The 11,880-nt window shown below is 47.7% G+C and overlaps 5 protein-coding genes across 5 annotated transcripts; 3 read left to right on the forward strand and 2 right to left on the reverse strand.

Annotated features, from left to right (window-relative positions):
* Positions 1-6: 6 nt before the first annotated feature.
* EDB93DRAFT_1130497 (alpha beta-hydrolase) lies at positions 7-3,846 on the forward strand. The gene is made up of 16 exons (XM_041448925.1): positions 7-413; positions 462-561; positions 608-676; positions 734-1,028; positions 1,079-1,118; positions 1,170-1,199; positions 1,245-1,284; positions 1,336-1,388; positions 1,452-1,669; positions 1,719-2,242; positions 2,298-2,539; positions 2,590-2,630; positions 2,678-2,821; positions 2,874-3,287; positions 3,341-3,555; positions 3,605-3,846. Exons 1-16 carry the CDS (start codon positions 371-373, stop codon positions 3,654-3,656), a joined length of 2,520 nt encoding a protein of 839 aa, XP_041310107.1. The 5' UTR covers positions 7-370; the 3' UTR covers positions 3,657-3,846.
* A 225-nt stretch (positions 3,847-4,071) lies between these two features.
* On the forward strand, positions 4,072-5,805 carry EDB93DRAFT_1080680 (Tubulin/FtsZ, GTPase domain-containing protein; the record flags this gene model as incomplete). The annotated part of the gene is made up of 7 exons (XM_041445559.1): positions 4,072-4,132; positions 4,268-4,299; positions 4,354-4,564; positions 4,619-4,920; positions 4,968-5,140; positions 5,192-5,346; positions 5,396-5,805. 7 exons carry the CDS (start codon positions 4,072-4,074, stop codon positions 5,803-5,805), a joined length of 1,344 nt encoding a protein of 447 aa, XP_041310108.1.
* Positions 5,806-6,162: 357 nt separating this feature from the next.
* EDB93DRAFT_1247920 (tubulin alpha) lies at positions 6,163-8,063 on the forward strand (the record flags this gene model as incomplete). Its single annotated transcript, XM_041452648.1, has 13 exons — positions 6,163-6,223; positions 6,271-6,302; positions 6,353-6,422; positions 6,475-6,561; positions 6,621-6,922; positions 6,974-7,146; positions 7,200-7,323; positions 7,372-7,402; positions 7,450-7,568; positions 7,619-7,701; positions 7,753-7,787; positions 7,842-7,912; positions 7,962-8,063. 13 exons carry the CDS (start codon positions 6,163-6,165, stop codon positions 8,061-8,063), a joined length of 1,290 nt encoding a protein of 429 aa, XP_041310109.1.
* Positions 8,064-9,247: 1,184 nt separating this feature from the next.
* On the reverse strand, positions 9,248-10,309 carry EDB93DRAFT_1080745 (WD40-repeat-containing domain protein; the record flags this gene model as incomplete). The annotated part of the gene is made up of 1 exon (XM_041445568.1): positions 9,248-10,309. The coding sequence occupies one exon, from the start codon at positions 10,307-10,309 to the stop codon at positions 9,248-9,250; it is 1,062 nt and encodes a 353-aa protein (XP_041310110.1).
* EDB93DRAFT_1319919 (HAD-like domain-containing protein) lies at positions 10,107-11,676 on the reverse strand (the record flags this gene model as incomplete). The annotated part of the gene is made up of 8 exons (XM_041454894.1): positions 10,107-10,644; positions 10,700-10,838; positions 10,888-10,940; positions 10,997-11,145; positions 11,202-11,303; positions 11,358-11,428; positions 11,486-11,595; positions 11,645-11,676. The coding sequence occupies 8 exons, from the start codon at positions 11,674-11,676 to the stop codon at positions 10,587-10,589; spliced, it is 714 nt and encodes a 237-aa protein (XP_041310111.1). The 3' UTR covers positions 10,107-10,586.
* Positions 11,677-11,880: the final 204 nt, after the last annotated feature.

The raw sequence follows: 11,880 nt of genomic DNA on the forward strand, positions 1-11,880 counted from the left end.
AAATGATATAACGACTCGGGTACTCATTCATCACTACCACTTACTTGGAGTCACTGTGAATTCAACGAAACCGTTCTTTTGTGTCCTGAATGGGTGTTACCTGCGTTATCCAGCAGGTCGTAAGCAGGTCATATATCGTGTTTTACAGATGCTATGCTTGCCTGTGTATGTCACGGACATATCTTATCCAGCCGCAGCAATGATGATTTAGGACCGCTTGTCGGGACAGCTCCGTCGACCTCCACGTTGCGAGTTGCTCATTCCAGCTCATTCCAGCTCAGGCTTAGTTTGCATCCCTCACATCATTGGGAATTTTAGACACATCCTCTCACGTCTGCCACGTACACTCTGGTTTGTCCTTTGAACGCAAATGACAGTCTCTACATTCTCAGCGGCAGTGCATATTACTCCAAGTATGGTGTACCGTCTTCTCTGTCATGTAGTCATTTATGCATCTTTAGCCGTCATCAAGACCCTCTATACTCATGGAAAACGGAAAGCCAAAAAGCTGAGGGACGGAGATGAGAAAGAAGAGGCCACTGATGACATTTTCTTTGACGAGTGCGCTTCATTACAGTTAATATTCTTATTCCTTGATATTTTCTAGAGCATTTCACATCGTTAAATCCTTCATTCTTCTTGGTACAAAGAACACTGTGGAATCTCTCCAAGCATTGTGAGGTTCAATTTATATTTATCAGGTCCTCCATTTACTATGATCTCCCGTCATCAGCACAAACACTCATGTGCCTGCTCCCCCTTGGACCGCTGTTATCCCTGTGCGCGTCCCATTGCAGTCGTGCAACAAGGCGGCAGACCTCTTGATACAATGGTTTGGGCCCGAAGACCTTAAACGTGTTGTTGGTGGCGAAAGGTGGTGGCAAGTCCGTGGTTTAGACGGTATTGATGCCGAGTGGATTGCTGATAAGTCACACTTACGGCCCGAAAGCGTTGACATAGATGACGGGAGGAGGTACAGTGAAGAGGAAAGACTTGTAATGTCGATGGAGCAATTAGAGACCACGATGGTAAGTTGACTGGTTTTCTTTGACGCATTCTCTAACCGCCTTGACTACAGCTTTACATTCATGGAGGCGGATACTATTGGGGGTCCATTAGTGAATATCAATCCACCTTGTACATGCCTTCAGACTTAACCTGGTCTGTAGATACCCATCGTTATCAAATCATCAAATACGGTATGTTTATGTAAGTTCCTGGCATCTTCACTTATTCTTTGCAAGCACATAAAATTCGGGGGCGTGCGTTTGCTGTCAACTATCGGTAAGCGTCAGAATTATTATCGTGTTCACGTTATACATAGTCACTGTCCAGGAAGGCACCACAATACCCATGGCCATGCCCCTTACACGATGTCCTCGCAGCTTGTGAGTTTATCACTTTCTATTTTTGAGATTGAAATCGCGATGACCGATTATCCCCATACAAAGACCTTTACTTGATTCAGCCCCCTCATGGTGCTGCTCATAAACCCATTCCCCCTTCAAAAATCATCTTCGCTGGCGATTCGGCAGGTGGCGCATTATGTCTGACAATGCTCACTGTACTGCGGGATTTGGGTCAACCGTTACCAGCGGGAGCGGTGCTCATCAGCCCGTGGGTAGATTTAACACACAGTTTTCCTAGTATTCACACGAATACCGCTACGGCGAGTTTTGAGCATAGCGCAGGGTATTCCTTTCTGATTCGGTTAGTAGGATATCATACCTCCTCATGGATTCATGAACAAACCCTCCGCGTTGTGGCCGATGGATCCAATCAAGGAAGGCGGTCGTGTCGCACGTGCACACTCCGATCTACTGCGTCATGCAAACGCTGATCCCGATAAAATTTCTACAAGAGACACTGCCCAGGTTCCGCCCACTGATGCTAAAAAGCACGGTGATTCTATGCCTGTCGGTTCCAAGCACGAAACATTTGACTGTTCTGCATTAAGCGTTCCCCTGAAATCTCAGGAGAAAACATCATTGTTTGACGGAGGGAAGTGTGATCTCGCTGGCAGACAGCACGGGCGGGGCGGTGACCAGAACGGAAACCCAAGTGATACGATACCTATAGATGAGCTTGCTGTGAACAGTGGGCGCGGACCTATATCTCATTCAGTCACTGATCTAGACGACATTGATTTTCGGGAGCCAAACCCCCCGAAGGTGCTCATGAAAAATCCTGGAGATGTTCCGCTGGAAATACGCTCGCAGATCCAGCATTATGCTACAACGGAGTGAGGCACCTCTCCATTCCATTCTTACACTTATTGACGGGTATTGTCCGCGAAGGCAATTGTCGCATCCTCTAGTCTCACCTATTCTTCAAGCCTCCTTAGGCAACCTCTGCCCATTGTATATTTTGGCAGGCGATGGAGAAGTGCTTCGCGACGAAATAATATATTTGGCACATAAGGCAGCCAATCCAGCTGAGTACCCTGTACGAGAGGGTGTCATTAGAGACGGAATGAGGCAGAAAGAGAATGCGCATAAATTTTCTACGCCAACCAAAGTCCATCTCCAAGTGTATGACGGTACATTACTTCTCTTCGTTCGAGACTGTCTGTTTAAACAAAGGCTCCAGGAATGTGTCATGTTTTGACAGTCTTCACCTTCACCAGCAGTGTGAGGTAGCTATGATCTTACATTTCGATCACTGACGAATCGAATAGGCGGACTATGCTTACCATTCTATTGCGAAATTTGCGAAACATGTCACCCAACATTCGGCAGAGTACCTTGACCAAAATCCGTTCCCCGTCCTACAGCAAACGCCCGGGCCTGATATACCGTCGTGCGCCACGAATGATCGATCGGTGAGAATTCGCTTGGGGGCTTTTCTGTCACTGAAATGCTAACCTTTGACAGGGAGACATGATGATTCGTGAGCGCGTTGATATCCATGGTCGAGTTCGCTGGATGGAACCAAAAGAGGATATTGCAGCTCTACAGCTGAGGCCATCAGAGATTGGCATCATCAAGGAAGAGACTCTTTTCAAGTGGCTGGAAGGCCAGGAGGAGTGGGACAGGCGTTTCAAGTACTGCGCAACTAAGGTTATGAATAATAGGAGGAAATTTGAAGCAAAGGCCAACTCGATCATTGATAAAGCAAAGCGACGGGGCCTTTTACTGGCGGGAGAGGGTGATGATCTCGTTGAGATGCCAATGGTTGAGAGGTCGAGTGTTGCACATGGGGCTATTCGAGGGAATAGGAGATGGGGGCCGTTAGACCTGGTGGACGAACATCCACCACCTACAGCGATTGCTGCGAGACGGGACACAGTGAGTGAGCTTTTTTACTAAGGTTTTAGGTGTTTACCGAGCAGCCGCTATAGCAAGAAGCGCTTGTTCTACTCAAGGAGAGCATTTATCACACGGCGCCAGCAACCCACAAGACCATTCCGAGAGTTAAAAAAGTGGACTTTGTTCTCGCCGCTTTTTATCCCGATGATTCCCCATGCCGACGCCCTAGACACTCGGTTTCAGAGCAGCAGGTGCACACCGGTATGCGATACATTCACGGAATGCGTATGTGGCAGTCCATTGTGAGGTAAGTTGACATTCGGATCGCGCGTGTCAGTATACTAATCTAGCTCCAGTTGCTTTGGACGTAAGCTTGCCGTGAAAGCTGCGCAGGACACGCGACGCTAAGGAGATGCACTTATGGAGACCTGATATAAGGCTACTAAGAATGTGAACTCAGCCACAGTAGACAGTTGAGAGGAGTGCAGGGTTTGATGATCGCGTCGAGTAATTATTAAAAACGGACGGTTGGACTGGTCTGTAACATGTAAAGACTTATCAGAACTACACAGAGGGACAACACATGTTCGCCAAGCTCCACAGAGAACCGTCTACTAACGTACTGATGAAGAGGCGTGAGAACGGTTAGCTTAAGTAAGCGCCATGTGTTTGCTGCACTTTTAACCCTGCGCCCTTTGATCTGGACCATCACCCCATCCTCGCCTCCCGTCCAAACCAGTAAGCTTTTTAGACGCGTCTTTCCGTGTCGTATGATTGCTGATATACAATTATTATACTTTTTAGCCCAAATTTCCCAGAAACAATGCGTGAAGTCATCTCTGTCCATGTCGGCCAAGCCGGTGTTCAAATCGGAAATGCCTGTTGTAAGTGTCCCGCCACTTTTGACATGCCCAATCGTCTTTGTTATTTCAATCCAACATTTGGCGCGTGCTAGATGCATGCAATTTGCTTTGATTTGACCCTATGAAATTATGATTGTTGATAATGTATCTTTACAGGGGAACTATACACCGTTGAACACGGTCTTAGCGTGATTATCTTTCCTGGGGACCCCTCGCGCTTTCACTCAATTTTCTTATTGTAGCCTGACGGTCGTCTTGTCGAAGGTTCCCCTTCTGCCAACGATGATGGCTTCAGCACTTTCTTCTCGGAGACATCCTCGGGCAAGCACGTTCCGCGGTCACTCTACATTGACCTCGAGCCGAACGTGATCGATGAGGTCAGAACAGGCACTTACAGGAGCCTCTTCCACCCGGAGACCCTCGTTACTGGCAAGGAAGATGCCGCCAGCAACTGTAAGTTCTTCATCAGTATCGTTTTGAAATATAGCTATATTTAGTATGTCTTAGACGCCCGTGGTCACTACACTATCGGCAAAGAACAGATCGACGTTGTTATGGATAAGGTTCGTCGTCTCGCAGACAACTGCAATGGTCTGCAAGGCTTCTTTGTTTTCCACTCCTTCGGTGGTGGAACGGGATCTGGTTTTGGTGCTCTTATCTTGGAGCGCCTGTCGACCGATTATGGTAAAAAATCGAAGCTTGAGTTCAGCGTATACCCTGCGCCAACGATGGCCAACTCTGTGGTTGAACCTTACAACTCGGTGTTGACGACACACACTACCCTTGAGCACTCTGATTGCTCATTCATGGTGAGTTTACGTGGTTTTTGTATTACATTTTCTTACCCTATGTTTAGGTAGACAATGAGGCAATTTATGACATCTGCAAAAAGAACCTTAATATCTCATCTCCTGGCTTCACGAACCTGAACCGATTGATCGCACAAGTTGTTTCATCGATAACAGCATCTCTACGCTTTGATGGCTCATTGAATGTTGATTTGAACGAGTTCCAAACCAACCTTGTTCCGTGAGTTCAATTACTGTAATATGATAAATTTTCATTTAATCCCCCTGTCAGGTTCCCGCGCATTCATTTCCCTCTTGCCACATTTGCGCCCATCATTTCAGCGGAGAAGGCACATCATGAGCAGAACTCTGTTGCTGACATGACCTTCTCTTGCTTTGAAACGGGTAGCCAGATGGTGAAGTGTGATCCCAGGGAGGGCAAATACAGTAAGAGTTACTCTTAATTGCAGATCCTATTTGGCTCATGCGACTATAGTGGCCTGTGCTCTCCTCTACCGTGGCGATGTCGTACCTAAGGATGTCAACGCAGCTGTCAGTGTCATCAAGACGAGGCGCACTATTCAGTTTGTTGATTGGTGTCCCACCGGTTTCAAACTTGGTATCTGCAACGAACCACCTGCTCACATTCCTGGTGGAGACCTTGCCAAAGTCTCTCGTAGCATGTGCATGTTATCAAACACCACTGCCATCTCAACTGCATGGAGTCGTCTCGACCACAAGTTTGACCTTTTGTACTCGAAACGCGCCTTTGTTCACTGGTATGTTGGTGAAGGTATGGAGGAGGGTGAGTTCTCGGAAGCTCGTGAGGATCTTGCTGCTCTCGAAAAAGACTATGAGGAAGTTGGCATCGACTCGGCTGATGTTGAGGAAGCTGGCGAGTACTAGATGCATCATGCATGTAATCCTCCTTTGGTCTTAGTTCTCGGAAGTTTGTTCCCGCCATAATTTCTTTGCCATTACCATCACGATTTACGTATACCGTCCATTATATCCCGCTTGTCCTCGTGGTTTTTTACGCACTTTACCTGGAACATGAATTACGAATCTCTCTTATCGGATGCAATGCGGGAAGCATATCAAGCGCCGGAGGGCCCGTGTAGTCCCCATAATATTTCCAAATTTAGAAATTCTTTCCAAGAAATTTTGAACACTTGAAGTACAAACCTTCGGCTCGGTAAATTCTGTTCCCTCCCGTCACGACAAACCGGTATACCAGTCATCAGCTCTTCTTAACGATTCATCATGCGTGAAGTCATTTCTCTTCATGTTGGTCAGGCTGGCGTTCAGATTGGCAATGCTTGCTGTGAGTGCCCTTTGTGCGTCATAAGGATCGTCTTGACTTTTGACCAGGGGAGTTATACACCCTAGAACACGGCTTGAGCGTAAGTTCGCGCCACGTTCCAAGTACACCGTTGTCTAACATTTTACATAGCCCGACGGCCGCGTCCTTGATGAAGCTCACAAGACTGACGCCGGGTTCTCCACGTTCTTCTCCGAGACTGGTTCAGGGAAACACGTTCCTCGCTCTCTTTACTATTGATCTGGAACCCGGAGCCGTGGATGAGGTCAAGACCGGTCCTTACAGGTCCCTGTTCCACCCCGAGACCATGATCACGGGCAAGGAGGACGCAGCAAATAATTGTAAGTCGTAGAACAAGTTGCATATTCATTATGGGCAGCTCATGATTTTGCGTATTCAGATGCTCGTGGTCATTACACAGTCGGAAAAGAATTGATAGACCCAGTGATGGATAAGATTCGTCGCTTGGCTGACAACTGTTCAGGACTGCAAGGATTCTTCGTGTTTCACTCGTTTGGCGGCGGCACTGGGTCGGGATTCGGCGCTCTCTTGTTGGAACGACTTTCTACGGATTATGGCAAAAAGTCCAAGCTTGAGTTTTGTGTCTACCCTGCACCACAATTGTCGAGTTCGATAGTTGAACCCTACAACTCGATTCTGACCACCCATACGACTCTTGAACATTCTGATTGTTCGTTTATGGTTGGTCTTCTCATCCATCGTTTGTGCCGCTGTACTCACTTAGCTGTGCAGGTTGACAACGAGGCTATCTATGATATCTGCAAGAAAAATCTTGGTGTCTCTCAGCCCGGCTTCACCAATCTTAATCGCTTGATTGCTCAAGTTGTCTCGTCGATCACTGCTTCGCTTCGCTTCGATGGTTCATTGAACGTCGACCTTAACGAGTTCCAAACCAACCTTGTTCCGTGAGCACTATTGTGTTCTCCGTGGCATAAACAAGTTGTTGAACAATTAACAGCTTTCCTCGTATCCATTTCCCATTAGCAACATATGCCCCACTTCTGTCCGCCGAGAAGGCGACTCACGAACAAAACTCTGTCAGCGAAATGACCTTCTCTTGCTTTGAGACTGGGCACCAGATGGTATGATTGCACCATAGATCGAGTCATGATTTGCTCACGTGATTTCAGGTGAAATGCGACCCCAAAGACGGAAAATACAGTATGTGTGTCATGGCTCTTTCATGCGCTTCTTTAATCTTTGAACAGTGGCCTGCGCTCTGCTTTATCGTGGCGATGTCGTACCGAAGGATGTTCAGGCTGCTGTCGCCAGCATCAAGACCAAGCGAACCATCCAGTTCGTCGATTGGTGCCCGACTGGCTTCAAGGTGTGTGCTTAGCTTGGGTTTGATTAAGCTCGACTGATGAGTCCCCTTAGCTGGGCATTTGCAATGAGCCTGCTGCTGCTGTCCCAGGGGGTGACCTTGCCAAGAATACTCGCAGTCTCTGCATGCTTTCAAAGTGAGACATGCGCTATATGGTATAGACCGTTGCTAATTTCTCTTCGTATAGCACGACGGCCATCTCTGTTGCTTGGAGCCGGCTAGGTAATCGCTTTTCGATATTCTTTGCTTGACTGGAACACTAACAATAGTTTGCAGATTACAAATTTGATCTGATGTACTCTAAGCGCGCATTCGTTCACTGGTATGTCGGTGAGGGTATGGAGGAGGTATGTATATCGTTCAACGTATCCTTGACTTACTCACGCTACGTTGCAGGGCGAGTTCTCAGAGGCCCGTGAGGATTTGGCAGCGCTGGAGAAGGACTACGAGGAAGTTGGTACCGACTCTGCCGATGTTGAAGAGGAGGGCGAATATTAGATGGTCTATCATTCTGGGAAGAGCGACCACATATCCTTGTTCCTAATACTTTCTTTTCTTGTTGCACTGTTTCCATCGCTTTCGTGCGTCTTCCTGATATATTTTCCGTCCTTCTATCCGGGACATTCTTCCATCCAAAAGGATCTAACATATCATTATATTTGCTTTTCAGCTCGCATACTTGATAGTACATGAATTTCTGCATGGATGGAACAGGATGTAATTCCCTGTGAATCATTCGAGAAGTGATAGCGCCCACAAAGAACCAGGACTAGAAATGTCAAATAAAGGGTTCATTCAACCAATTGATGTCATATAGTTCGATTGTAGGAAATTTGATCAATGCGCAGAACTGCGACTATGACTCAGAGCCCCAGCGCTAGTTGTCGCGTGATCTTGGCGGTGAAGATCAACACGCTCCAAGTGCCATCGCGGAGGTATCCTCAATCTACCATGAGACCAGCACGAGTAATAGCATAGGAACGCCCTGCACCAATGTACATCTGGCAATGAATCAATGTCGGACGTCTCGGGCAATGGGTCGTTCACTGCCGTGCCCTGCGACACACCAGGCTGCGCCCTAGGTAAATGTCGGGTGTCATTGACTTTCTTGTATTCCGGCAGTTTGGCAGCAGCAAGACGCTGGAGGGCATCAATCAGAAAGAATAATAAAAGGTGCAAAAAGAACCACATTACAGTGAATTTACGTCCGGCTGCGACTTCAACCTCCTGTGGCTCTTGGCTGGGTCTTGACCTACGGAAGGAAGGGTGCTGTCGTAGGAACTGCGAGAATCCGTTCCAGTGGCGTGAACGTTCCTCCTCGGGCTGTCCTTGTTGCAACTGTCTACGAAATGGGAAACGGTTGACGAGGTCCTTGAGGCGGGAGCGTAGTGTGGGGCTCTGTGAACCTCCATCCGCGGATCGGCGGGGGGGATAAGTTCCCTCAACCTAGATATGCACTCAGTCATATATTAAGTTGATTGAATGTGAGGACTGACATCATCAAAGAACCCGCGCGGAATTCCACGACGTACTGGTCGCGACTCTAAACGCGGAATGATTTCCTGCGGGAACAATATTAGGGATGGTACAACAAGACGAGACTGACAAGTGTAGATACTGAATACTACATACAATCGGTATGGATGGACGAGGGCGGCGGCCATCCTATACATCGTCAATAGTCAGTATGTACGAATATACATGTGGGAGATTAAGTAACCTTTTGGGGCTGTACTGCAGGTTAGCATTAACAATGCATAACTAGTGAATGATTTTCTCACCTGTTTAGACTCCTTGTCTGAATCGCATTGAGGCACTGTCCACAAGCGGAGATGCGTGTCTTCACAACCAGTCGCGACAAGCTGACTATCATCGGAAAAAGCCACGCAATACACGGCATCAGGATGCTCCAATGGCTCGCCAATGGGTTCAAACGTAGTCAGGTCAAAGAAGCGTGTCGTGCTGTCGATTGATGTGCTGGCGACTTTGGTGCCATCGGGCGCAATGGCCAACGATTGAAAGAGTTCAGTGTGTGCTTCAAACTGTTTGATGACGTCTCCGGTTATGGCATCTGATATTCGGATGTCGTGAATGCATCCACTGATCAGACGGAGACCATCTGGAGTAAATGCGACACCAACTGCCTGTTGTTCTATCTTGAGGAGCTCTTTCCCATTGGATGTATTCCAAATCATGATATGCTGCCCAGTTCCTGCTGCTAGCCTGCTCCCGTCGAAGGAGTATGAAACAGACCACGCATTACTGCCCACTTGGAGTGGTCCAAGAATAATCTTCCCTGTCTCCCTCAGCCAAACGCACACCGTTTTGTCATCCGATGCACTTGCGAATGTTTTGTTGTCTGGCGCAAAGGCGACGCTCGAAACGCATTGCTTATGTCCCTTGAACGATACGGACACGCTTTTCTGCGTCGCCACCTCCCAGACCAGGATGCTTCCGTCCGTCGCTCCGCTCACAATCCAGCGCCCATTAGGAGATGCTGCAACCGTCCAGACTCCGATATCGTGACCCAACAGGGGCTTTCCAACTTGTTGCCCCTTGACTAGATCCCACAGTCGAAGAGTTTTATCAGACGAGGCGGTGACGAGGAGATGAGTTCCAGGGATGACAGCCACGCCATGTACCCAATCTTCATGACCCTCGAGCGTCAAGTGAGCCCGAGGTTTTTCCTTTCTAGTGGGCGGGGCAGGTGCGTGAAAGGCTGTATCAGGATTACGGGATGCCATCGAATCTTTCTCGATCAGAGAAAGAGTGACATGTCTGCCAACCTCATGCTGATGGTAAACGAGTGGATTCCATCAACGGGCTTTACATAACCTGCTGTGATAGCCTCGTGGCCGTTCCCACCCTGCCCCTCGCTAAGGAACGCTTTGTGAATTGTCGATTGAATTCAAGTCGACGGTGCTGTTGGAAGTGAGACTTCTCATTTTCCTCAACTATCCGGGCATCAGGGCCAAATAGTTACATCTGCCTTGTGAACTCTATTTCGCCCATGAAATCCATCTAATCTATGTTGACGACAACATCTATGCCACCATTTTCCCCCATCTTCATTAACACACTACGATAATGAGAAGGCTTGAATACATGGTGGATTTCCAACAGTTGCCACGCACCTAGACAAGTTTTCAACCATATATGTTGGATGTTCGACTTCCATCTGTTCCCTGGTGTGAGATGTGATCAATCCGATCACAGCACATCCAGCGGAAAGACCACTTGCTACACCTGACGGAGCATCTTCTACGACAAGACCTATATGACGGGTCAACGTCCTCAACATCGCTCTGATACGATCACTGACATTTTTCAGGCGAAACTCCGCATTTCTGTGCACCAAGAAGATATGGGTCAGGGCTAAGGAAGGCGTTCAGTCAGTTCTGGATAATCCAATGCATGACACTATTCCGCACTAAGGTTTTCCTTGTGTAACATCTTCAGCAGTCACAAAGGCATCTGGGATCGGGATTCCACCAATCTCTAGAGCAGCTGATGCATAAGCACGGGTCGCAGATGTAACAATAGCCCAACACGGCTTGGGATTGTTTTTCCCGGGAGCAAGCTTTGTAATGATAAGAAATCAAGGGCAGAAGTAATATGATGTGGGATGTAATTCACTTCATTTATGATGGGGCGAACTCCAGGCAAAAGGGTGATGCCCTTTTTGCCATTAGCTGTGGAGGAGGTTACGATGGCCTCTTCGAACCGTACAGCCTCTTTCTGTTGGTAGACAGACATCAGTATCATGCATGAATCCGCCAAGGAATCGATCACTTTGAGCTCTGCTTCAGACGTAAGTCCACAGTAGTTCCTCAGATTGTCAACAGTCCTAACACCATGTGCACCTAATTATAAAGAAAATCAACTTAGAAACAGAACATCCCCGCCTGAAAGCTACTCACTTTTCAGGATCTTTTGGATATCTAGGCCGGAATATGTCTCTGCAAACGTTTCCCATGCTCCGATCACGCCTGCTGTCGAATCTACCAAAGTACCGTCCATATCAAACAAGCTGTGATACTATTCAAATTTGCCTCCTGGACAATTAAATGTTGACTTACACGGCATCTACATGAAAAGTGATGGTGCCCATCTTTCTTTGTTAAAATATAAGGTGATGATAGATGGGTCAAAGTTCGTTGCGTGCGTGCTTCATGCTGCCGATCGATTGTATCACCACCCTGATAATTGATTCCAAAATTAATTGACCGCGTCCCCCCTGGGTCTCGGCTAGATTTCGGCCGAGCTTAGCGTGGGGGAGAGATAATGTTTTGACTGCTTGACCTGCCATTGTGGG

Source organism: Suillus bovinus (assembly GCF_016758785.1).
Source record: "Suillus bovinus strain UH-Sbo-P2 chromosome Unknown EDB93scaffold_12, whole genome shotgun sequence".
Classification (NCBI taxonomy): Eukaryota; Fungi; Basidiomycota; class Agaricomycetes; order Boletales; family Suillaceae; genus Suillus; species Suillus bovinus.